This window comes from Podarcis gaigeae (assembly GCF_964106915.1).
Source record: "Podarcis gaigeae genome assembly, chromosome: 2".
NCBI classification, from domain to species: domain Eukaryota; kingdom Metazoa; phylum Chordata; class Lepidosauria; order Squamata; family Lacertidae; genus Podarcis; species Podarcis gaigeae.
Genome location: NC_139679.1, coordinates 110,573,376 through 110,598,485, shown reverse-complemented (window position 1 = coordinate 110,598,485; position 25,110 = coordinate 110,573,376). Strand labels below are relative to the sequence as shown.

The following is a 25,110-nucleotide window of genomic DNA, read 5'->3' as shown; positions in this document are numbered from 1 at the left end:
AGCCCCCCACACACACACACACACCTTTTAACATATGTGGTGGACCTTTAAGGCAATACAAACTTATTGGGAGATAAATTTAAAAAAATAAAAAATTGTCCAGTAACACCTTTTGTTGTTGTTTAGTTGTTTAGTCGTGTCCGATTCTTTGTGACCCCATGGACCAGAGCACGCCAGGCATTCCTGTCTTCCACTGCCTCCCGCAGTTTGGTCAGACTCATGTTTGTGACTTCGAGAACACTGTCCAACCATCTCGTCCTCTGTCGTCCCCTTCTCCTTGTGCCCTCCATCTTTCCCAACATCAGGGTCTTTTCCAGGGAGTCTTCTCTTCTCATGAGGTGGCCAAAGTATTGGCGCCTCAGCTTCACGATCTGTCCTTCCAGTGAGCACTCAGGGCTGATTTCCTTCAGAATGGATAAGCTTAATCTTCCTGCAGTCCATGGGACTCTCAAGTGTCTCCTCCAGCACCATAATTCAAAAGCACCAATTCTTCAGCGATCAGCCTTCTTGGTCTCTAAGTTGCTACTGGACAATTTTTAAATTTTTAAATTTATTTTGACTGTGTCAGACCAATATGGCTACCTACAGTACTTGAATACTGGGAGGTGATATATAATGAGCTTTAAAAAATGTTCAAAATACTTTTGTTAAGAAGCCAGAATCCATTTTTATTAGGAATTTTAGGTGCTGAGGTACCAAGGGAGTACAAAAGACTATTAATGTATGCAACGATGTCCAGGATGCTCTTAGCCCAAAGATGGAAGGAAGACACAACACCTACAAGAGAAGATTGGACAGCAAAATTGATGGACTATGCTGAGATGGCCAAAATGACTGGAAAAATCAGGAATCACAACGATAAAAACTTTAATAAGGATTGGGGGAAATCTGTAATATATTTGACAGAGCATTGCAAACAGTTAAAAACAGTGGCAGCATTGAAATAACACTTGCAATGTGAAAATGACTATAGGAGAAAATAGAGTTTTATGGATAAATGGAGGATAACATGATATGCAGTGAAAATGGTTATTAGTGGACTCCGCAAATAGGGAGGATGGAAGTCCAAGAATTGGGAGAATTCTATATCTTTTGATTTTATTTTTTTCTGTGAATGTAAAACCAAATTGTAAAACCAATAAAAATTATTATTTTAAAAAAGACAGGGAGCCCCCAGTAGGGGGAGCCAGAGCCCAGGACAGACAGAGTTTGATGCCCATCTTCTTCCCTGCAAAATTCTGCAAGGGCAGCACTGAGACTTAAGGAGGATAAGGAAGCAGATAGGCTCGAGAAATGGGTGTGTTTTATCATGAGGAGAGAAGGAAAACTGCAAGCACTCCCTTACTGAACCAAGATCTAGCTTCTGTGGTAACATTTCTAGATCTACCTCCCTTACTTACCGTACTTCTTGCTGCAAGCCAATTCCTCTTGAAACTCGTCCCACTCTCTCCACACACACACACACACACACCCAACACCTTCTAAACCTTGCATAGCACTCCAGAGGCTCATCGTCTGGTACCAATAAGAACCACCTGATTCCTTATACAATCGTTGACGTCTTCAGAGGAGCCCCCTGTTAGTGGTACCCCACAGCTCAGACATTCATGGCTTGTATCCACCAAGAGCCATGTCTGTGTTCAATATTCTGTGGAATTTCCTTCCCAGTCGAAGACAGACTTGGTGAACTTCCAGCACTTGGGGAATATTTTTTAAATTTTCATTTCAGCAGTCATTTTCCGTAAGGTCCCCCGCCCCCAATATCCTGATTATATTTTGACTGATTTTATTATTATATTCCATCCCTATTGTGCACTGTTTTATACAGTAATGTAAGGTACGCAAGTGACCAAAATTGTGGAAACCTTTTGGGGAAAGTGTATTTTTGAGATTTGATGGCTCATAACACCACCCTTTTTTGGAGTAATACCATATATATATATATATATATATTTGCTTTCGTAGATTTTCACGGGTACAGGAATGCAGGTTTTGGTGTCCTCGGGTGTCTTCCCGTGTAAAAGTTGGGGTGTCTAGGCGACGTTTCGACGAGGTCTCACTCGTCATCTTCAGGCTGGTGCTTTCGGCTTCTTGTTACTGGAACAGAGCGGGATCTCAATGTTTGAGTTCCTATAAATACTGTAGAGGGGGTGTGGTGTCTAGCCTCCAATGTTCTGGGCAGAGAGGAAGTTCCCAGGCTAGTGTGCCTTTTCTTCTTTTGTTCCTTAATTACTTGAGAGATACCTTGAGTGATTTCTTGAGTGATATCCTGAGTACCACTTAGGTGGGTCATTAGGTGTGGATTAGTTGCTAAAGTCTTTGTGTCTTGACCTCTTGAACTTTGTGAAGAGTTTTCCTGAGAAGATGGCTGTATTGCACTTAGTTGTGCTTTGGCTTGGCTTCGTGTATAGGGGCGAGCTGTGGTTTTGTGGCTTGTGTCAGCCAGATCTGTGTAGGGATTGCAGGGGGGTGCAGCATCCGGAGGTGCCACCATGGATTGGCTACTGGATGGTGTCAGTAATTCATCTGTGGAGAGGGTCTGGGTTTGGGTCTGGTGTGGTTGATTGGTGTTGGCGTTCTGTGTGCCTCTGGATCTGGTGTCAGTTTTTGTGGGGAGGGCTAATTTCCAGATGTCTGGCAAGCGGGATGTGTCGTCACGCTTGTTCATGTTGTGAGGGTGTTTCTCTATCTCGATGGCTTCCATGATTATTCTCTTGTGGTGTTAATTGCCAATGGATACCAGCAAAACAGGATTACGAAGCTAATCCAAAAGGAAACACCCCCCAAAAACCAAGACACAGAAGAAAACAATGGCATGGCCCTCCTTCCTTATATCAAGGGCACTACAGATAAAATTAGCAAAATCCTCCATAAACACAATATCAAAACAGCCTTTTGCACCAACCAAAAAATAGCCAATATCCTCAGAAACCCCAAGGATAAAATCCAGTTGGAAAACCAAGGGATCTATGAAATACCCTGCAAAGTCTGCCCAGCCACGTACATTGGACAAACAAACAGACGAATAAATGCACGTATCGCAGAACACAAGAATGCCGTCAAAAAAGAAGAAAAAACTTCCTCTCTTTTCCAACACATGAAAGAAACAGGACACGAAATTAATTTTGCAGATTCCAAATTGCTCTTTAACACGGAACATCACCACAAGAGAATAATCATGGAAGCCATCGAGATAGAGAAACACCCTCACAACATGAACAAGCGTGACGACACATCCCGCTTGCCAGACATCTGGAAATTAGCCCTCCCCACAAAAACTGACACCAGATCCAGAGGCACACAGAACGCCAACACCAATCAACCACACCAGACCCAAACCCAGACCCTCTCCACAGATGAATTACTGACACCATCCAGTAGCCAATCCATGGTGGCACCTCCGGATGCTGCACCCCCCTGCAATCCCTACACAGATCTGGCTGACACAAGCCACAAAACCACAGCTCGCCCCTATACACGAAGCCAAGCCAAAGCACAACTAAGTGCAATACAGCCATCTTCTCAGGAAAACTCTTCACAAAGTTCAAGAGGTCAAGACACAAAGACTTTAGCAACTAATCCACACCTAATGACCCACCTAAGTGGTACTCAGGATATCACTCAAGAAATCACTCAAGGTATCTCTCAAGTAATTAAGGAACAAAAGAAGAAAAGGCACACTAGCCTGGGAACTTCCTCTCTGCCCAGAACATTGGAGGCTAGACACCACACCCCCTCTACAGTATTTATAGGAACTCAAACATTGAGATCCCGCTCTGTTCCAGTAACAAGAAGCCGAAAGCACCAGCCTGAAGATGACGAGTGAGACCTCGTCGAAACGTCGCCTAGACACCCCAACTTTTACACGGGAAGACACCCGAGGACACCAAAACCTGCATATATGTATATATATATATATATCGATGTAATTCTATAATTTTAAAGATAATTTAATGAAGAATTTAATGCAATAGAGTTTGTTCAATTATCTGTATTCTATCAAAAGATATAGCCAAATAATCAGAAAAAGGAAGCACAACTTGCTTAGGTTGATATGCAATAGCTTTCCTTCATTTGAATGTAGCCAATGAGCATGGGTGTTTAGAGAGCCAACCAGGTGTTATGAGCCATCAAACCTTAGAAATACACTTTTTCCAAAAGGTTTCCACAATTTTGGCCACTAGTGTATATAAAATAAATAAATAAAGTAGTGAGGTCATGACCAAGGTGAGATTTGAATCTGGGATATTTCTCCTCACACACACACACACATGCCCTCCATTTCTCCAATGTAAAAAGGGATGTCTTCTTGTTGTTGTTGCTGCTGCTGCTGCTGCTGTTGCTTTTGTATTACTACTTATACCCCACCCATGTGACTGGGTTCCTCCAGCCACTCTATAAAGGGCTGCCTCCGGATGGCTTGGGGGTCAGATAACTCTACACCCTCCAACATTTCTCCAATGAAAATATGGACATCCTATGGAAAAGCGGAACATTCTGGGATCAGATCAGAAACTGGGACGGCTTCTGTGAATCTGGGACTGTCCCTGGAAAACAGGGAAACTTGGAGGGTCTGCACACACACGTGACAAAAGAACCTATGATGTTGTCTCTCTTATTCTCCTCCCCATTTATTTCGCCCTCTCTATCCTACCACAGTACCCCCAAATCCCAGTGGTGGTTGTTCTTGTCTCTTGAACCTTGACTACAGACTCAGGCTCCACACAGGTACTAGTAACCAAACAGGTTTATTAAGCAAGGTGATATACAGCTTTTTGGCAGTGCTCTTTATACAAGCCTGCAGCAGATTCCTAACTTAATGAAGATGGGGGGGGGGGGGAATCTGGAGGCTGGGCTGTACTTAAGGAAACAAAGCAGTGTTGATTCACTATGCCCAAATACAGTTAGGGATAGATAAGTCTGCCCACTAAGATAAGGCATTTGGGATGTGCGAATTAGGCAGCCTCCAATTCAAATGCAAACCAAATTGAATTTCTCCTCCGATCCCTAAGTACAACAACCTTTGTATAGCTCTTGGGTAGATGCAGTATTAAATTGCCAAATGAAACACAGTGTGTTTTTAAAAGCATATATTGTTCTTACTTTTTATACCTTGTTAATAATAAGAAATAGAGGTGGTCTCAAGGAGAAATAGGAGGTTGGGGGAATGAGACTCCTGACCAGCCTTCCTTTTTCGTTTTCCTCATTCTCCAAAAAGGTGAGGACTGCTTGGCTGTGCCTGCTTAATAAAATCTCTCTTCTGAGTCTGGGACTTCTGGGAGAGAAGGCTGGCTTGTCTTTGGAGGTTCAGGTATGGTTGGTTGGGCAGTAGAGGCTGACGCTTCTGGCAGAGATGAGGAGGAAAGGACTTCAGACCCAGTGGGCTGGGGAGAGGCGGGGGATATTTGTAGGTCTGGCTGCGGAGAAGTAGGCAGATAAGATCTCCTGCCAGTCGGCTTGGGATCCTCCAGCAGTTTCTTCAGGTCAGGAAACCAAGAAAAGAAGTCATCCGGTGAGGGAGCCTCAGAATTTTCTGGTGTGCTAGAAAACGCTTTCAGCAAGGGCCCCAAGATTTTGGGCAGGTCGGTAAACAAAAAGGAATCCTCGTCGATTGGCTTCCCTTCTTCAGCTGCCTCCTCCTCTTCAGCTGCTCTCTTGGCAACCAGCCTAATGAAGTTAAGAGCGTCGTCATCACTCGACATCATTTCCTCCGCCTCTTCCTCTTCTAGATCCTCAGCAGCTCTCTTGGCAATGAGACTGATAAAGTTAAGGGCATCATCAAGGTCAGTTGGGTCTACTACCCCTTCCAAAATGTTGGTTTCCGCTCGCCTGTTCTCCTTTGGGGACACTTCCACGTTACTCGCTCCCTCCTCGTTTTCGTCTTCTTTCATGGTGTCTTTTGGGGACTCGGTTGCGCCTACTTTGTCAAGTGAAACGGTCCCATCATATTCCAGGGAGTCGTCACGGTCGGCCTCATCATAATCCATTTTAGGCTCATTGGCATCAAGCTCGTTTTCATCCAGGGTCTCCTCCTTCTCAAGGGTACCGGCCGCTGATGGATTAGCCACGCCGAGGGATACAGGAGCGCTTGTTGCAGCAGTGCTTCGAAGGCTCATACATGTCACACCTGGGAAGGGACCACAAAGAGGAGAGATTGTGAAACGGTGAGCCGATAAACTGAGGCACCCATGCCACATGCCCAAGCCCAATTTGTACATTACGCAGGTTTTTTAGGGACATATGAGGAAACACCATTAGCCAAAGAACAAACAAGCAGTATACTCCCCAGAGATCTGCTCTGTACCACGTGATTTCTCTGAATATGCAGGTTCCTTTCCTCTTGCTTCATCCAAGGTGTTGTTCCTGTTGCTGCCTCAGGCAGCAGCCCACACACCAGTGACTCCCAAGGGATTGAGAGTTTAAGTGCAGGCCTCACCCTATTTGTATGGCAAAGGACAGGTGACAACGTTTCCTTATCCATCTATCTTCGTATCGGTCCTGTGATCAGGTGTTGTTCCCATTTAACTCCTAAACAGACTCCTGTGTTGCAATATAGACAAGCTGAACAAAATAACGCAACACGATGGCGCCAATAACAATGACACTAAACACTATTTATAGACTAATACAAATGATCAGAAATTGCAACCAAAGTCTTTAAATCTTCTTCACCGGTTGCGGTGGAATAATTCAAAAGTTCGATAAATCTGTCACCAAATAGCACCAGAAAAGAGTTCTCGGATAACCAATCTTTTTCGTTCAATGCTTCATCAGCCAGTCTTGATCAATTCTTCATCAGCCAGACTTATAAGAATTAATAAGAGAAGTATACAGTTCAATTTATTAACAAGCCAATCTTACATGTAAGTAAATATAAACACTGTAGAAAATATGCTCTGGATCAGTGGTCATATGATACTGAAGTTACAAGTCTGGCTGATGAAGAATTGATCAAGACTGGCTGATGAAGCATTGAACGAAAAAGATTGGTTATCCGAGAACACTTTTCTGGTGCTATTTGGTTACAGATTATGTATTTATCGAACTTTTGAATTATTCCACCGCAACTGGTGAAGAAGAGTGGTTGCAATTTCTGATCATTTGTATTAGTCTATAAATAGTGTTTAGTGCCATTGTTATTGGCCATCGTGTTGTGTTATTTTGTTCAGTTCCCATTTAACTGGCTGGACCACATACCAAGTCAAGCCACTGGTCCATCTCAGGTGTTCTGATATGGGGCTTTCGTGGTCCTATCTGGAGATGCTAAGGGATGAAGCTGGGGCCGTCTGCATGCAAAGCAGATGTTCTACACTGAGCTATAGTCCTTCCAAAATAAAACAGGCCTTACATGCCCAATCAGTAAATCTATGGCAGAGCTGGATTTGAATTGTGCTGTCTCTAAGTCCAAGCACAGTTATACTGTGCATGAGTCCTTCTCATTGGCTGATTTCTACCTCCAGGAATATTTCGGGCTGTTTAGGAAAATAAACACGGTTAAAAAGAACTTCCCAGTATGCTAAATCAAGTTGCCGTTGGCATTGTTTCCTCTGAGTAACAGCACTGCATAATTCCTGTGAAGTGGCTCTTAAGTGTTTCGCAGCTAGAAAATCAACAGGTACAGTTGCACCTCCTTGCCGGGAAAGCAACATCTGCTCAATATCTGCCTAAAATGTGGTGCGCTACTAGCAAAATCAGGCAGAAATTCAACCAGCTGAGAATTTCCCCATTACTCTCTCAGTGGTGAAGTTGAAGCTTAACCTGTTGGATTGGCCTAGCCCCAAGAGATTAAATTCACAGAAGCCCCTCCCAAAAATCAAGGTGACATCTGATTTATCTTTAAATGGTAAATGAGTTATTTGTTTATTTTACGTACCACACTTTCCTAATAATACCACACCATATAAAACTACAGTACAATAATAACAAAATCATCAATAAATACTGGTTGGTAATACAAATGACCTGACTGAACAACACCATTTGTTGTTTATTAAAGCTTTTTTATTCGTAGTTTTATAACAAAAGACAAAACACACCCACCCACAAAACAGAACAAACCAAAATCCACAACTAAGAAATAGCAGTACTGTATAAACGAGCTTCTTTACATTAATATAGGTCTGCTATACGTCCGGGTTCTCCCAGACATGTACGGGATTTTCAATGAATCGGCAAAATGCCCGGAAAAACCCAAACGGATGACAACTAGGGTAGTATACTTTTAAGAGCCATGTAAACAGAGGCAAGAATAATTTCTGCCAAACATCTACTGTCAAGGAGTTACGCAGGGCAGCAGAGCTCGCCTCGGCAAAGACGCAGTCCCCTCGTGAAGGCCAGCCAAACCTCTTATTTATTCAGGTCTTAATAGAAGGAAGCACAGCCGTCAATAATTTTAATTGTATGTCTCAAAACGATCCAGCTCCACCCTGAAACCAATTAAATTGTTTGTCACCTTCAGCACACCTTTGCTGGAATGCAGAATTCATAGCTGAGGGATGAAAGCTGCTATTGCTTTAGTTAGAAGGATTGGGGGGACCTGGAGTCCTCCAGGTGGGGCTAGACTCCAACTCCCATCAGCTCTAGAGCCATCATGGTCAATGGTTAGCGATGATGAGAGTTTACTTTATTTGTCCCCTGAAAATTTTCATATATATATATATATATATATATATATGGGATGAGGGGGGTTTGAGAGCAACAGCACCTAGAGGTTCTCTGCTCAACATGCAAGAAAATAAGATGATTGAGAATGGGAGGCTTGCTTTATTATTTTTAATAATCCTTTTAATTCTTTAAAAAGATAATTTTGAAATGCTTGTTGAATAAATTTATACCCCATCTTCCCTCGCAAAGGAGCCCAAGGCAGAAAACAGAGGATAAAGGAACCTAAATCCTGCCTTGCATTATACAACCTTCTCATCCAAGCAAAAAGTAGCATATATTGAACCAGGTTGCAAGGGTTTAGGAGCATGTGAGAATCAAGTTGCCCCAGAGACCGCTCTGCAATAAGGACAGATTGATCAGCCTGCTTCAAGTCTGTGTCTGCTTCATGTGTGTTTCTTCAAAAGTCTGCTCCAATCAATTCCCACTGTAATCTCACATTTTAAAATCTCCACAAAAATGCATTTTTAAAGATGTTATCAAAATTGTATGTTGATACATATTTATTCCCAATACATGCATTTTTAAACATATTTTTTATCCCGGACAACACATTTTAATGTGTTCCCATGCATTCCTTAAGCTGAGAACTGAACTGCGATATTCAGAGAACGGCAGAATCCAAAGGATAAGTACATACATTCCTATCCGTGCACGAGTTCCTGGAAGCACAGGTCAAGTCGGTTTGCATCATAACACGAGGAAATCAAGTTTCTCAAGCCCCCTACCTTGAAATCACGCTCACAGAGTTCAAGCCGTAGGTGCCTATTTCTCGCAAGCTCTATTTCTGTCAAGCTCTGACAACGGGAGTTCTGCAGCTCTGCAGAAACAGCCAAAATTCCATACAGTGTGGAATGACCAGCACTCTGCGATGTCATCCGAAAACGTCCCCTCCAATCCCTGGGGCCATTTTTAACTTGAAAGTACCTAAATCACTTTGGAGAGAATCTTTGTTCCAACCCCAGGCCTATACAGCGGTACCTCAGGTTAAGTACTTAATTCATTCCGGAGGTCCGTTCTTAATCTGAAACTGTTCTTAACCTGAAGCACCACTTTAGCTAATGGGGCCTCCCGCTGCCGCTGCGCCACCGGAGCATGAGTTCTGTTCTCATCCTGAAGCAAAGTTCTTAAACCAAGGTACTATTTCTGGGTTAGCGGAGTCTGTAACCTGAAGCGTATGTAACCTGAAGCATATGTAACCCGAGGTACCACTGTATGTGAATCAAAGGTTACTCTGCTTAAACTAAGCTTTGATGTGCATCCCCCTACCTTTCAACATTGGGCCCAGGATGCCTTAAGGACAGCCCTCATTGGGCAAAAGATTCTTGCTTTGCAGGGGGTTGGACTAGATGGCCCCCGTGGTCCCTTCCAACTCTACAATTCTAGGGCTAGGTCTATGCCTTTCCTACAAATGTCCTAAAGCGATGAGTTAGATCATCATTGGGGAACGCTACTGCTGGTCTTCCATGGACCAGAAACACAACTCACGCAATAGGCCCAACTTTCTGGAACGCCTTCCCATGAAAAATCAGACAGGCGCCGTCCCTGCTAAGTTTCCAGCCTGGCTAGGTTAAACAGACTTTGTTTCAGGAGGCCTCTGCGCTATGAACATTGTTCTAATGTTTTCTATTTTCTGATGTTTTAAATTTTGTCTCTTTTATGTTTTTTTTTGGGGGGGGGGGTTGTAAGGGATATAGCTTTCTTAAATAAAAACATCAGTGGGCTGTTGTACTCTGCACACGCTTGACAAACCCTCACCGTGATCAACTCCTGCCTGGAAACCAATGTCTCCACTGTGGAAGGACGTGTGGATCCAGAATTGGCCGCCACAGCCACTTACGGACTCACTGTTAAGACCGTGTTTATGAAAGACAATCTTACTCGGCTACGAGTGATCGCCAAAGAAGAAGACACTCTCTGCAACAAGGGTTGTTGTATTGTTGTTGTCGTCGTGTTCCTTTCTTAAGAAAATAATTAAATATATATATATATATATTCCTTTGGGGGGGGAAATGATGAGTAAGTGGATAAATTGGTGGAGATTTCTTCTTATGCTTTGAAAGGAAGCATTTTAAACAAAAGCATGATGAGGAGAGGCAAGGCTGAGCTAGTATTCATTTGCTAGTAGGCATGCTTGTCATTTCAGGTGTAAGCAGAGCTCACCCTGTTGCTGAGGGCTGTGATGTGAGCCTTCTTCTGACGTTGCAAATCAGCCAGAAATAATGACATCCAAGGCAGGCACTCCTAAATCCCCATCGACTTCAAAGAAAAAGTTGCATATACATCCTTGGCTCCTTTAGCAAAGTTGGTTTTTTATTTGGCTGGTTTCTGTCTTAGTCTAGTTAGAAATTATAACCAGTCATTTTAGCATGTGATGGCTTAGCAAAGCAGATTGATTTTTATATAAGGATTACGGGTTGCTCGCAACGTTAGCCATACTCCAGGCTTGATTATTTTAACTCATTCTACGTGGGGCTGCCCTTGAGACTGACCCAGAAACTCCAGCCTCCCCATGGAGGACCGTATGGTCTTCAAATAAAAACATCTTGGAGATCCCGGGCCGCAGGAGGTTAGGCTGGCCTCAACCAGAGCTAGGGCTTTTTCGGCCATGGCCCTGATCTGGTGGAAGGCTCTGCCACAAGAGACTAGAGCCCTGTGGGACTTGACATCTTTCCACAGGGCCTGCAAGACAGAGCTGTTCCACCAGGCCTTTGGCCAAGGCACAGTCTTGTGGTCCCAGAATGATGCTTCATATCAGAATTGCCACAAGACAGAACAGTGGGAAGGATGGGTGAATGCCTTGCCAACCTGTCGTCTCTCATCGAGGAGGACCGTCCCTCTCGCCCACATCACTGTTTAAATTCAAATTAAGGGCTTCTGATCATAACAGCAGCAGAGGAAACTGAACCGAGTTCAGTAAAACCATGGACCAACGCTTACTTGGAATGTGTCAGAACCAGGGAGGCAGGAGCATTTCATTCTTCAGGAATCTTGATGTGAATGAACTTGATCTGCAACTCCCAGGGTGATGTGAACATTGGAGCACAGACACGATTTGGACTTTTCCCTTCTCTGCATTTTGCAGCACAGTTCTGGGCTTTTAGAATTGTGTACTGGCTGAGAAAATGCTTTCAAAAATACAGTGGAACCTCGGTTTTTGAACATAATCCTTTCCAGAAGACCGTTCAACTTTCGAAATGTTTGAAAACCGAGGGTCAATGGGCAACTGCCAAAATCCATTGGGGAAAGAATGGAAAAACACACAGTGGAAGGCGTTCGACAGTAGTACCTCGGGTTAAGTACTTAATTCATTCTGGAGGTCCGTTCTTAACCTAAAACTGTTCTTAACCTGAAGCACCACTTTAGCTAATGGGGCCTCCCGCTGCTGCCGCGCTGCAGGGGCACAATTTCTGTTCTCAACCTGAAGCAAACTTCTTAACCCAAGGTACTATTTCTGGGTTTGCGGAGTCTGTAACCTGAAGCGTATGTAACCCGAGGTACCACTGTACTTCCGAGGTCCGTTCGAAAATGGAAGCAATTATTTCCGGGTTTACAGCATTCAGGTTCCAAATCGTTCAGCTTCCGAGACACTAAAAAACCAAGGTTCCACTGTAGATATTTAAAATTCAATTTTTCAGACTGTAAAGGTAAAGGGACCCCTGACCATTAGGTCCAGTCGTGTCCAACTCTGGGGTTGCGGTGCTCATCTCGCTTTATTGGCCGAGGGAGCCAGCGTACAGCTTCCGGGTCATGTGGCCAGCATAATTAAGCCGCTTCTGGCGAACCAGAGCAGCGCACGGAAACGCTGTTTACCTTCCCGCCGGAGCAGTACCTATTTATCTACTTGCACCTTGATGTGCTTTCGAACTGCTAGGTTGGCAGGAGCTGAGACCGAGCAACGGAAGCTCACCCCGTCCGGGGATTCGAACCGCCAGCCTTCTGATCGGCAAGTCCTAGGCTCTGTCGTTTAACCCACAGCGCCACCCGTGTCCCGGCAAGAAAGGGTCTTACGGCTCCTTAAAAGACTAACTAACAACACGATCCTAACTGTGTCTACTCAGAAGGAAGTACTACTGAATCTCAGTCAAAACAAAAAAAAATTCCTTCCAGTAGCACCTTAAAGACCAACTAAGTCAGTTCTTGGTATGAGCTTTCGTGTGCATGCACACTTCTTCAGATGCCATCTGTACTCTGAATCTCAGGTAAGTGGAGCTAGAATTGCAGCCCATTCAATTTCACAAGCTCCTACACACTGCAATGAATGTGCTAATGTTTAAGTAGCCACAAAACTCTTCATAGTCCTGTTTTATTATGTTCCTCCCCCACCCCACCCTTAGGACCACCCTGTCAGTTACCTACCTTGAAGAAGAAGAACCACTGCCAAGACAAAGGCAGATTTCACCCCCAGGGGCATCCTGCCCGAACTGAGCTTCATCCTTTCTGTTTTGGCAAGTTCAGGACCCCGCTTCGTAAGTCAAGACCGGCTCCGTGCAGAGAAAATTGCTCCAGACGTTCTCGAAAAGTGGGGGTGCCGCTTATATCCTTGCTAATGGGATGAAGGGCTGGGTTTCCCAGACTGCCAGGGCGTGGTGCGTTGCTATCACCTGCAAGGAAGCACCTTCCCTGGTGTTTCAACAGAGCAGACGCAATGTTTGGAGAGCATCCTCCTAAAGGGAATTTGGCAAGAGGCGACAGGAATGACGAAAGGAGCCCTGCCAATGGAATTGTTTGGGAATGGAATTATTGTGGCATGCATTGGCAATAACGTTAAGGAGAGCTCAGCCGTGTCGAGCCCAGCCCTGGTTGGTCCAGCATCAAGTTCTCCAGGTGGCCAATCAGATGCCCATCATAAGTCCACAAGCAGAGGCGGATTTAGGGGAGCCCAACCAGTTTGGTCGGGACGCGGGTGGCGCTGTGGGTTAAACCACAGAGCCTAGGACCTGCCGATCAGAAGGTCAGCGGTTCAAATCCCCACGACGGGGTGAGCTCCCGTTGCTCGGTCCCTGCTCCTGCCAACCTAGCAGTTCGAAAGCATATCAAAGTGCAAGTAGATAAATAGGTACCGCTCCAGCTGGAAGGTAAACGGCGTTTCCGTGCGCTGCTCTGGTTCGCCAGAAGCGGCTTAATCATGCTTGCCACATGACCCAGAAGCTGTACACCGGCTCCCTCGACCAATAAAGCGAGATGAGCGCTGCGACCCCAGAGTCGGTCACGACTGGACCTAATGGTTAGGGGTCCCTTTACCTTTACTAACCAGTTTGGTCACTGGGGTGCCACAACTATTATGTAGAATGGAAGACAAGAGGCGAAGGGGCACCCAAATTTTGCTATCGCATAGGGCGCCACTGAAATTTGAGGGGGGCCCCCCAAAAAAATCCACAAGTATGACCCGGGTGCAACAGCGTTCTCTCCACTTGTAGTTCTCAGCAACTGGCTTGAGAGGAATACTTGAGAGGGAGAACATAGGCATCATGGCTATTGGCCATCAATAGTTTTAGCCTTCATCAATTGGCTCAACGCTTCAATCTGCAGAACCTGAAACTCTGTGAGTAACTCACAGTGTCTGTTCTGCATTTGGTCAGGCCTTTTGTGCAGGAGCATCTGTACTTTGGAACTCCCTGCCTAGTGACATTCATTAGGAAGGTGCCATCTTTGCATTCTTTTAGACATCAGCTGAAAAGCTTTCTATTTAGGCGGGCCCATCCAGACACAACATTTACGTGTTTTATTGTGTTTTGTTGTGTTATTTTTTTTAAAGCATGCTTTATTATTGCACGTCTTACAGCATTATTTTTGTTTTTAGATATTCTTAACGGTTCCGAAATGTTCTAAATAATTTTTAAAATTGCATTTGTACTGCAGTTGTGTTTGCTGCCCCAGGCTTCTTTGGCAAGAAGGGCGAGATAGACATTTAATAAATAAACAAACAAACAAAAACAGCCCTCTTTTAAAGCGGCAGTGAATTCCATAGCTTAACTATGGGTGTGATCGCAATCTTGTTTACCGTACACTCCTTGCATTCTCCTGGTGTGTACACCAAAATATAAACGACTCTGACACTATTGAAGCTGTGCTGATGTGAACAGTGAGTGATGAAAACCTGTGAAACACGGTGGGGGAGGGGGCTTCATTGCCCCCTAAGGCAGCAATGTGAACACAGCCTTTGTGCTCTGCATGAACAAGTATTTTCTTTTGTCTATCTTGAATCTTCCAAAATTCAGCTTAATTGAATGACACTGAGTTCTGGTATTATGAGAGAAGTAGAAAAAACTTTTCTCTTTCTACTTTTTCCACACCTTGCATACATTTAAACACTTCTGACATGTCTCCTCTTCGTATAACCTTTCCTCATAAACAAGCAACCACCACACCTTCCAAAATCCTGCCAGAAGTTACATCTCCCCTCCTCCTCCCCTTCTTCCCAAAGCTGAGATGGACACAGTGAAGCTCCTTTCATATTGAACTTTTAAATTGCAGAGCTGTGAAATAATGTAAGGAGCTTTCATTTCCCACAGGTGGGTGACTCTTCGATGACCAACCGTGATTTCCCATTGCCACAGCCCAGAGGATGCCAGAATAGTTGCAGCCCCAGAGTTCCCAATTGGAAGTGTTGTCATGCTCACGGTAGACAGGCAAATTTTAATATTGGTGCTTTCCCTCCTCTGTGCAAGAAGGGATAAAGCAAGTGGCAGTATCGGGAAAAGTTTCACAAACCTAGTGTTGCCACACGTCCACAATTTCCTGGAGATATACGGAATAGTGTTGTCGGCAACAGTGTCTGGGCGGAAATCACCATAGTGTCTGGGAACATGGCAGCTCATATTGGCCGTATTGTTTATAGCTCAATTTTTTGCCTGACATACACAAATTTGCATTTCCCCCATGTATTTTTGAATGCTTCTTTGTTTTTATTTATGTTTGTATTTTATTTGTTTTTATTTTATCCATCTAACCTAGTTTGCCTGATCTAAGCCCAGTTTCACTAGGGAAGAAAGAAAATGGCTGCCCAAAGCATCCTCCAGGCACTCGGTGCAGCTTGCACCCTCTAATATTACTAATTAGGTGGTGAGCCCTTAGGCAGAGCTGTGTTGTTTTAATCTGCATCAGGTACCTAGCTTGCTCTTAGGCCACTTAACAAACACAACTAGTTGTTGTAGTAGTAGCAGCGGCAAAGGGAAAATAGCGCTTGGCAAACTATGGCAAGTTCTTAAAGAAATGGGAGTGCCAGATCACCTCATCTGTCTCCTGAGAAATCTCTATGTGGGACAAGAAGCTACAGTTAGAACTGGATATGGAACAACTGATTGGTTCAAAATTGGGAAAGGAGTACGACAAGGCTGTATTTTGTCTCCCTGCTTATTTAACTTATATGCAGAATTCATCACGCGAAAGGCTGGGCTGGATGAATCCCTAGCCGGAATTAAGATTGCCGGAAGAAATATCAACAACCTCAGATATGCAGATGACACAACCTTGATGGCAGAAAGTGAGGAGGAATTAAAGAACCTTTTAAAGAGGGTGAAAGAGGAGAGTGCAAAATATGGTCTGAAGCTCAACATCAAAAAAACGAAGATCATGGCCACTGGTCCCATCACCTCCTGGCAAATAGAAGGGGAAGAAATGGAGGTAGTGAGAGATTTTACTTTCTTGGGCTCAATGATCACTGCAGATGTTGACAGCAGCCACGAAATTAAAAGACGCCTGCTTCTTGAGAGAAGGGCAATGACAGGCCTAGACAGTATCTTGAGAAGTAGAGACATCACCTTGCCAACAAAGGTTCGTATAGTTAAAGCTATGGTTTTCCCAGTAGTGATGTATGGAAGTGAGAGCTGGACCATAAAGAAGGCTGATCGCCGAAGAATTGATGCTTTTGAATTATGGTGCTGGAGGAGACTCTTGAGAGTCCCATGGACTGCAAGAAGATCAAACCTCTCCATTCTGAAGGAAATCAGTCCTGAGTGCTCACTGGAAGGACAGATCCTGAAGCTGAGGCTCCAGTACTTTGGCCACCTCATGAGAAGAGAAGACTCCCTGGAAAAGACCCTGATGTTGGGAAAGATGGAGGGCACAAGGAGAAGGGGACAACAGAGGACGAGATGGTTGGATAGTGTTTTCGAGGTTACCTGCATGAGTTTGACCAAACTGTGGGAGGCAGTGGAAGACAGAAGTGCCTGGCGTGCTCTGGTCCAGGGGGTCACAAAGAGTCGGACATGACTAAACGACTAAACAACAACAACAACAATCTTTCCATGTCAGCTTCTCTCACCTTTTCACTTTCTCATTTTTCCAGTTTCCAGTTCACCATATTTCCACATTTATTTGCTTTTGTTTGTTAGTTTGCTAGTCAACACAAAAACCCACCAGCATTTTAGAACGTAAGAGCCACGCTGGATCAAGCCAAAGGCCCACCTAATCCAGCATTCTGCCCTCGCCGTGCCCAAAACATTTTGTATGTTATTTTCACCAATAACTAAGAAATAGTGCCTGTGTTTGCTCCCCACCCTCCTTTCTCCCAAACCCCTTTCCTTTTGTGTCCTGTGTTTTCGACTTGTAGGCCTGAGTGCAGGGACTTACAACAGTCGCTTGTAAGATGCTTTGGGAGAACTGCATCACACCCCTCAGAGAAGTGCCAATTTCAAAGGATAGCCTAGATTTCAATTTGTGTATTGTTTTGAGAAATGCAGATTAAAGTAGGTTCACACACTGGCATGCCGGGGGGGGGGGGGAACGACAGAAATCTCCCTCATCCCTGGTACTCTAAGCTTCATTGGATGCTAATATTTCTGCTCACAATGCATAATTTCATACACCTCTATCATGTTCTGCCTTATTTACTTTTTTCCTGAACTAAAAAGCCAGCAACCTTTTGTCTTACGTTCCAGTTCCTTGATCATTTTTGGCACCCTCCCCCTTTTGGCGAGGCACTTTTCCATTTCTACCATATCCCTTCTGAGGTACAGAACTGCACATGGTGTTCCACAACTACCACAGCCACACCATAGCTTTGTATGCAAAAGGTATTTGGCTATGGCAGTTTTGTTTTCCATCCCTTCCCTCTTGCGGAATTTGCTTCATTTGCATCTGCTCATCGTGGAAGAAAGTGTTGTGTGATCCTTTATAACACAGATTGAGTTGTGCCTGGAAGAAGAGGACCATTTGGATCCCTTCCAGTCGGGATTCAGGCCTCATCATGGGACTGAAACTGCCTTGGTCGCACTGGTTGATGACCTCCGGCGGGCTAGAGACAAAGGTGAGAGCTGTTTCTTAGTTCTGCTGGATCTCTCAGCGGCGTTTGATACCATCGACCATAACATCCTTCTGGACCGTCTTGAGGGGCTGGGAGCTGGGGGCACTGTCATACAGTGGTTCCGCTCCTTCCTCCTGGGCCGTGTTCAGAAAGTGGGGGGGGATGAGTGTTCAGACCCCTGGGCTCTCACTTGTGGGGTGCCTCAGGGTTCTGTCCTCTCCCCCATGCTTTTCAACATCTACATGCAGCCGCTGGGAGAGATCATCAGGGGGTTTGGGCTGGGTGTCCATCAGTATGCAGATGATACCCAGCTCTACCTCTCTTTTAAACCAGAACCAGTGAAGGCTGTGAAGGTCCTGTGTGAGTGTCTGGAGGCGGTTGAAGGATAGATGGCAGCTAACAGATTGAGGTTGAATTATGAAAAGACAGAAGTACTGTTTTTGGGGACAGGAGGCGGGCAGGTGTGGAGGATTCCCTGGTTCTGAATGGAGTAACTGTGCTCCTGAAGGACCAGGTGTGCAGCCTGGGAGTCATTTTGGACTCACATCTGTCCATGGAGGCACAGGTCAAATCTGTGTCCAGGGCAGCTGTTTACCAGCTCCATCTGGTACGTAGGCTGAGACCCTATCTGCCTGCGGACTGCCTCGCCAGAGTGGTGCATGCTCTGGTTATCTCCCACTTGGACTACTGCAATGCGCTCAAGGTAGGGCAACCTTTGAAGGTAACCCGGAAACTACAACTAATCCAGAATGCGGCAGCTAAACTGGTGACTGTGAGCGGCTGCTGAGACCATATACCTCCAGTCTTGAAAGACCTACATTGGCTCCCAGTACATTTCTGAGCACAATTCAAAGTGTTGGTGCTGACCTTTAAAGCCCTAAACGGCCTTGGCCCAGTATACCTGAAGGAGCGTCTCCACCTCCATCGTTCTACCCGGACACTGAGGTCCAGCACCGAGGGCCTTCTGGCGGTTCCCTCACTGCAAGAAGCCAAGTTACAGGGAACCAGGCAGAGGGCCTTCTCAGTAGTGGCACCCTCCCTGTGGAACGCCCTCCCACCAGATGTCAAAGAGAACAACAACTACCAGACTTTTAGAAGACATCTGAAGGCAGCCCTGTTTAGGGAAGGTTTTAATGTTTGATGTATTACAGTATTTTAATATTTTTTTGGAAGCCGCCCAGAGTGGCTGGGGAAGCCCAGCCAGATGGGCGGAGTATAAATAATATATTATTATTATTATTGTTATTGTTATTGTTGTTGTTGTTGTTGTTGTTGTTGTTGTTATTCCCTTCTTGCTCTTTGCCATGCGGGCTCACAAACCTAGTCCTTACTAGGGAAGGGCCGTAGCTAAGTATTGGCCCATATGTTTTGCATGCGCAGGGACTCAGGTGGACAATCCCTAGCATTTCCGCTTCAAGGAGGCATCCCGAATCCACAAAAAACTGGTCCCAGCCACAATCATGGGCTATACAGGGCTGCAGGTAAGACCAATTGCAGAAGGTAGGGGCTGGACCCACTGGCTAACTATGTGCCAAAGATATTGAACTGGTGGGCCGTGGTCTGCTCCACAGCACTTTGGATCACTCCACAATGGATCGCTTCATTGCATACTTTGGATCCCTTAATGTAGATTAGTTACACCTTCACCGTGAAGTATGCACTGGAAATTGAGGTTTGTGGATTAATTGCAACAGGTTAAGCACAACAAACACACGTGACTTTTTGCTGTTAAGAAAGTGATGAGGAAATGCACTAAAAAGTACAGTATGGTGTAATGGCCAGTTGAGGAGGAGACATATAAGCTCCATGCAAACAGACAGAGGTGAAAGCTCATTATCAATAATTGCGGAGATTGACAAAGAGGATTCGGAGGCCGGGCTGATAATAGAACTTCCCAGAACATCTAACAAGAGGAATGCAGAAAGTACAGGAGAGTTATTATATGTTCCGGCAAGCTAACAAATTATTTGAGCTTGCCTCTAACAAGCAGGCCCTTGGCTGTGTACATATTATATCTTTAAAGCACATTCAGAGTATGCCCCCCCCCTTAAAGAATTATGGGCACTGTAGTTTAGCCCTCACAGGGTTACAATTTCCAGCAACCCTTAACAAACTACCGTGCCCAGAATTCTTTGAGGGAAAGAATGTGCTTTAAATGTATGATGTATGCGCACAGCCCTGGTATCATAAATTAGCAGACGGGGAACATGAGGAAATATTGGAAGTAACTTTTCACCCTGAGAGTGTCCACAATAGGTGAGGAACTTCAAAGGTCCCCATGTTGGAAATGAGGTATTGAGAAAGACATTTTAGAGATCTAAAATGCTGTATAAATTGCTGTGGAATCCTATAGGTCACTCATTTGAATTAACCAGGATGCAGACCTTTGGACAAACACTATGGTAAAAAGATTAGGACACAGCTCGTAGGCAGGTTGCAGATTCTGCACGGATAATTTTAAACGCCATTTATATTTGCAACAAAACAAGGAATCCATTACCATATTATAGCCCTTGATGCCGCCAAAGCTTTTGATTATGTGTAATGAGACTCGCTGCAAGATTTATGTCAAAGCTGCCTGCTGGAGTTACGTAAACGTATTGTTGTTGTTGTTTAGTCATTTAGTCGTGTCTGACTCTTCGTGACCCCATGGACCAGAGAACGCCAGGCACTCCTGTCTTCCACTTCCTCCCGTAGTTTGGTCAGACTCATGTTTGTTGCTTCAAGAACACTATCCAACCATCTCATCCTCTGTTGTCCGCTTCTCCTTGTGCCCTCAATCTTTCCCAACGTCAGGGTCTTTTCCAGGGAGTCTTCTCTTCTCATGAGGTGGCCAAAGTATTGGAGCCTCAGCTTCAGGATCTGTCCGTCCAGTGAGCACTCAGGGCTGATTTCCTTCAGAATGGATTTGTTTGATCTTCTTGCAGTCCATGGGACTCTCAGGAGTCTCCTCCAGCACCATAATTCCAAAGCATCAATTCTTTGGCGATCAGCCTTCTTTATGGTCCAGCTCTCACTTCCATACATCACTACTGGGAAAACCATGGCTTTCACTATACGGACCTTTGTTGGCAAGGTGATGTCTCTGCTTTTTAAGATGCTGTCTAGGTTTGACATAAACGTGTTACGACTCCAGAATCCAACAGTGATCAACGAGCTCTGATCAGAGGTTCTGAATGTCTAATATCAGTTAACTACTACCTTAGTTGGAAAGAGAAGGCTGAGTGAGAGCAGCGGGAATTTACAAATAACTTTGAGGTCAGGGAAGGCCGGAGTCAGGATGTAATTTGAAAGGAAAGGGGGTTTCCATAGCTCAGTGATAGGATTGTGCTTTGCATGCATAAGGTTCTAGGTTTTAATTCCTCTCAACTATGATTAAAGGCTGGTAAGGGCCTCTACATGACAGCCTGAAGAACTATTGCTTGTCAGGGTACTGGGCCCTTTGACAACCAGACTGTGGAATTCCCTCGCCTGGGAAGGGAATGTCCCCATTCTTTATTGGCATTCTGGCAAACCATGGGGAGAGGGGGGGGGGCATTTTTGTTTTACTGTGCTATGTGCCTGCCTATAGTTCTTATCTCCTATTTGATCTATTATGACTCAGATTTGCAGACTGTTTTCATTTTGGGAGATTGAACCAAAGGCTTCTTAGAAACAGGGGATTTCAAAAACATATGTGTGAATCCAGCAAGCATAATGGTTTCACCTACGCAAGTGCAAACAAATGTTTCTCTGTTCCTTTTCTTTCCCAGTTTGTGAGTACAGGGACTGTCCTCTCTTGCTTGTCTTTTTGCATAATTAAGCTCTTTCGACATTGCATAAGTGTACAATAGCATAACTGGCGTGACTAAAGGTGGATTTCAGGAGGATGTCACACCCAAACTCAATCCCTGTATCCTGGGGGGGAAAAAACCCTCTTACCCTCTTGGCATCTTCCTAATTAGGCATATAGACAGAAGGCACCACCATGAAGATTGTTCAAGTGGATGCATATAATAACAGGCAACTTTTGGAAAAGCCATGCTGGATTTTGCATTGTATATTTGCCGCCACTATGAGCATAGCAACAAAAAAATTGATTTTTTAAAATCACAGTGTTTTCATGTGTTTGCAACAGTCTTTTCACATGTTTACAACCCGGTCCTAAACATTTCTGTGAGAGTTTCATTATACCATTGCTAGTGGCAATCTCGTAAAGGGCCTTCTCTGTGGTGGCACTTTTCCCTCTGAAGCCCTTGAAAGGTCTTAGGAAATATCCCTTCAAAAATGCACCACTGTTTGCTCTTCCTCCTCATTTCCCATACACACTGCATCAGTCCCTCCCGTGTTGAACATGCCTCCTTAGATATCGGCACATTTCACTGGGTGCCAGGATTGGACACCTATCCTTCCATCTTGTTCTGAACAAAGAAGAGGTACAGGGAACTCTTCTCTCTGAGCAAGGATGGTGGTGGCTGGTGTACGTGCCTTTATTCCCATTGCACCATGCCATACATTTTGTGTAAAGCTATGGCCCTAAGGCAGCCATCTTGTTTTATAGCATGCTCCTATGGCCACTATTTTGTTACTGACACTAAAAACTGCTTTGGTGGTCATTTCCTCTCCTCATAAATCCTGGGAACTGGAAAGTTGGGGGGAAGCAATCTTAGCCATATTTCCAGGACACAAAAACTACAAAAACACGATTTTTTGATTTCCAGATGTTTAACCATGATTCCCCCCCTCTTCAGATTTACATCACAGCAGAGAGTGTGGTGACTCATAGGCTAAAAGCAGTCAAAAGATGCTAAAGTAACTGACTCTGCTGGTTAAACTGGTTATGGGAAAAGTGGAGAAAAGCCAAGCAATGGGATTATAACCCACCCCCGCAGCCAGGTATCATGTTGTATGTTGATAGTCACCTGTGCCTTTGGGGATAGTAAAGTAATATATTTTTAGGAACACCCAAGATTCATAAAGTGGCGTGTAGGCTTTCGAGTTATATCACGATGACACTGTGCTAAAAAGCTTTCTTCCCACACTGTGGGTCTATGACAGGGGTCAGCAACCTTTTTCAGCCGTGGGCCAGTCCACTGTCCCTCAGACCATGTGGGGGGCCAGACTATAACCCAGAGATGCATTTTGAATAAAAGCACACATTCTACTCATGTAAAAACACGCTGATTCCTGGACCGTCCCCGGGCCAGATTGAGAAGGCGATTGGGCTAGATCCGGCCCCCAGGCTTTAGGTTGCCTACCCCTGGTCTATGATTTCATCCTGGTATAGAAGGCTCCTATTTTTATCTAGATTTTTAAAAAATCACAGCTTCCATTTCTCAGTCACATGGGTTTTCTGAAGCAAAACACCCTCCTAAACTTTGTGAAACTTGAACAGCAAGCAGCATGGCATACCTGTGAGCAGTTGGGAGGCCTCAGCATCCTGAACATTTCTAGGCTCAGTGGTTTAAACCACAGCACCACCCGCATCCCGTCCCAATTATAGGAGCCTCATTAAAAGAAATTAAATTGAAAGGTTTATAGATGTCAATGGCAGCCATAGCCATAGGAGCCTTTTACTTGGGGGATAATAATCAAGATCCTAATCAGAAGCTGGGAACAACATTCAAGAATTTCAACTCTGACCGATCCTATTCTTACCCACTTTGCTACATTTCCTTTACACAGATGGCAGCTCTTTTAAGGGAAGCCAGAGATTAATAGGTAGCCTATGTGCTATGTAAGAGTGCAGTGCCCACAAACTGAACCTGCCTTTTACACTTGGCTCTACACAATGGACAGGACTGATCAGGATTGATCACTTAATCCTCTGTATTTACTTATGCATCTAACTAGATTTCTCTTCTAACATGCTGGCTGGCACAACTACACACAGAAAACATTGCTCCAAATGTAGGGCGAGCACAAGGTTGTTTTGCCAACCAGATTCCAGAGATATTCTAAACTGGGCTTTGGGGCGTTGAGGCAAATGCAGAGAATCAGTAAACAAACATATTGCCATGTGCCACCCCAATCTCCAAGCAATGTGAGATACCAGAGGTTCCAGGCTAGGGTTCGGTTTCCTTGGAAGGAGGGATGGCAGAGATGTCTTTATGATTATATAGTTTACTTACACATATATGCAACCTGAGCCTAACATGCTCACAGCATTCACACGCCAGAAACGTCTTGCTTTTCCCAACGTCAGTGCCTTGGAATCACACAGAAATACTAACAACCGTACTTAGAGCCATCAACTTACCAAAAATCTTGCCTGGCTAGTTCAACAGTGGCAGGGGCGAACTTTGGTAATCTTTGGTAATATAGCAAGGACAAAATTGCTTCCCCTTCCCCTTGATCTTGCTCAGTTATGGGTCTTCTCAATTTTGCACCCCCTCCGCTTAGTGCCCTGTGTGGGGCAACCATCCACACCACCTTAAATCCGGTGCTGACAGTGGGATCCACCATTAGATTTTAACCCTTTCTGGACTCAAGACCCCAGGAGTTAGAAGAGACATAGGCATCAGTGTCCGGCCCGTGTGGAAAGCTAACTGCCCAGGTAGGAGATGTGATCGACATTTTCCAACATTACACCATTGAGCTGTATTTGTGACACTGCAGAGGGGTTGTTTTGTGCTTGTTGGTGCAGCACTTTGGTTTTTTGGATGTTGAGCGATAGGCCAAGCTTTTCGTAAGCTTCTGCGAAGCTATTTAGGATGGTTTGGAGGTCAACCTCTGAGCGTGCACACACTACGTTGTCATCAGCATACCGAAGCTCTATGATGGAAGTTACGGTAACCTTACTCTTTGCTTTCAGCCTGCTCAGATTAAAGAGCTTTCCATCTGTTCGATATATGATTTTTACTCGGGTGGGGAGTTTCCCTTCAACAAAGTGTAGGATCATGACAATGAGCATAATGAATAGAGTTGGGGATAACGCAACCCTGTTTAGCAACTGATCCCGCTGTAAATGGATCCACTCTGCTCACCCCGAAAAGGGGAAAGGGCTAGAAAAGGTATCCTAAACATAGTCTGCTCAGGAATCATACAGACCCACACTGTCAACCTACCCACCCCCCAAATCATAACACTGTATTTCATTTCTTCTGTGCGTTTCCGTGTGCCCATCACGTCTGAAGGCACCTTAGGAGGGGGCGTTGCAACATCGAGGGAGCGTTATAACGGGAGAAGTGTTTCATCACAAACGTGTTCTATATGGCGCGTTC

The 25,110-nt window shown here is 44.8% G+C and overlaps 1 protein-coding gene across 1 annotated transcript; it reads right to left on the bottom strand.

Moving 5' to 3' along the window:
* Positions 1-4,732: 4,732 nt before the first annotated feature.
* LOC310837889 (uncharacterized protein) lies at positions 4,733-13,189 on the bottom strand. Its single transcript, XM_083725105.1, has 2 exons — positions 13,021-13,189; positions 4,733-6,127 (listed from the first exon to the last, which is right to left on the bottom strand). The coding sequence occupies exons 1-2, from the start codon at positions 13,094-13,096 to the stop codon at positions 5,244-5,246; spliced, it is 960 nt and encodes a 319-aa protein (XP_083581231.1). The 5' UTR covers positions 13,097-13,189; the 3' UTR covers positions 4,733-5,243.
* Positions 13,190-25,110: the final 11,921 nt, after the last annotated feature.

Coding starts and splice junctions, on each gene's coding strand:
- LOC310837889 (XM_083725105.1), bottom strand. CDS start 13,096: ATGAAGCTCAGTTCGGGCAGGATGCCCCTGGGGGTGAAATCTGCCTTT. Junction 6,128..13,020: donor AGTGGTTCTTCTTCTTCAAG/GTAGGTAACTGA, acceptor GTCCCTTCCCAG/GTGTGACATGTATGAGCCTT.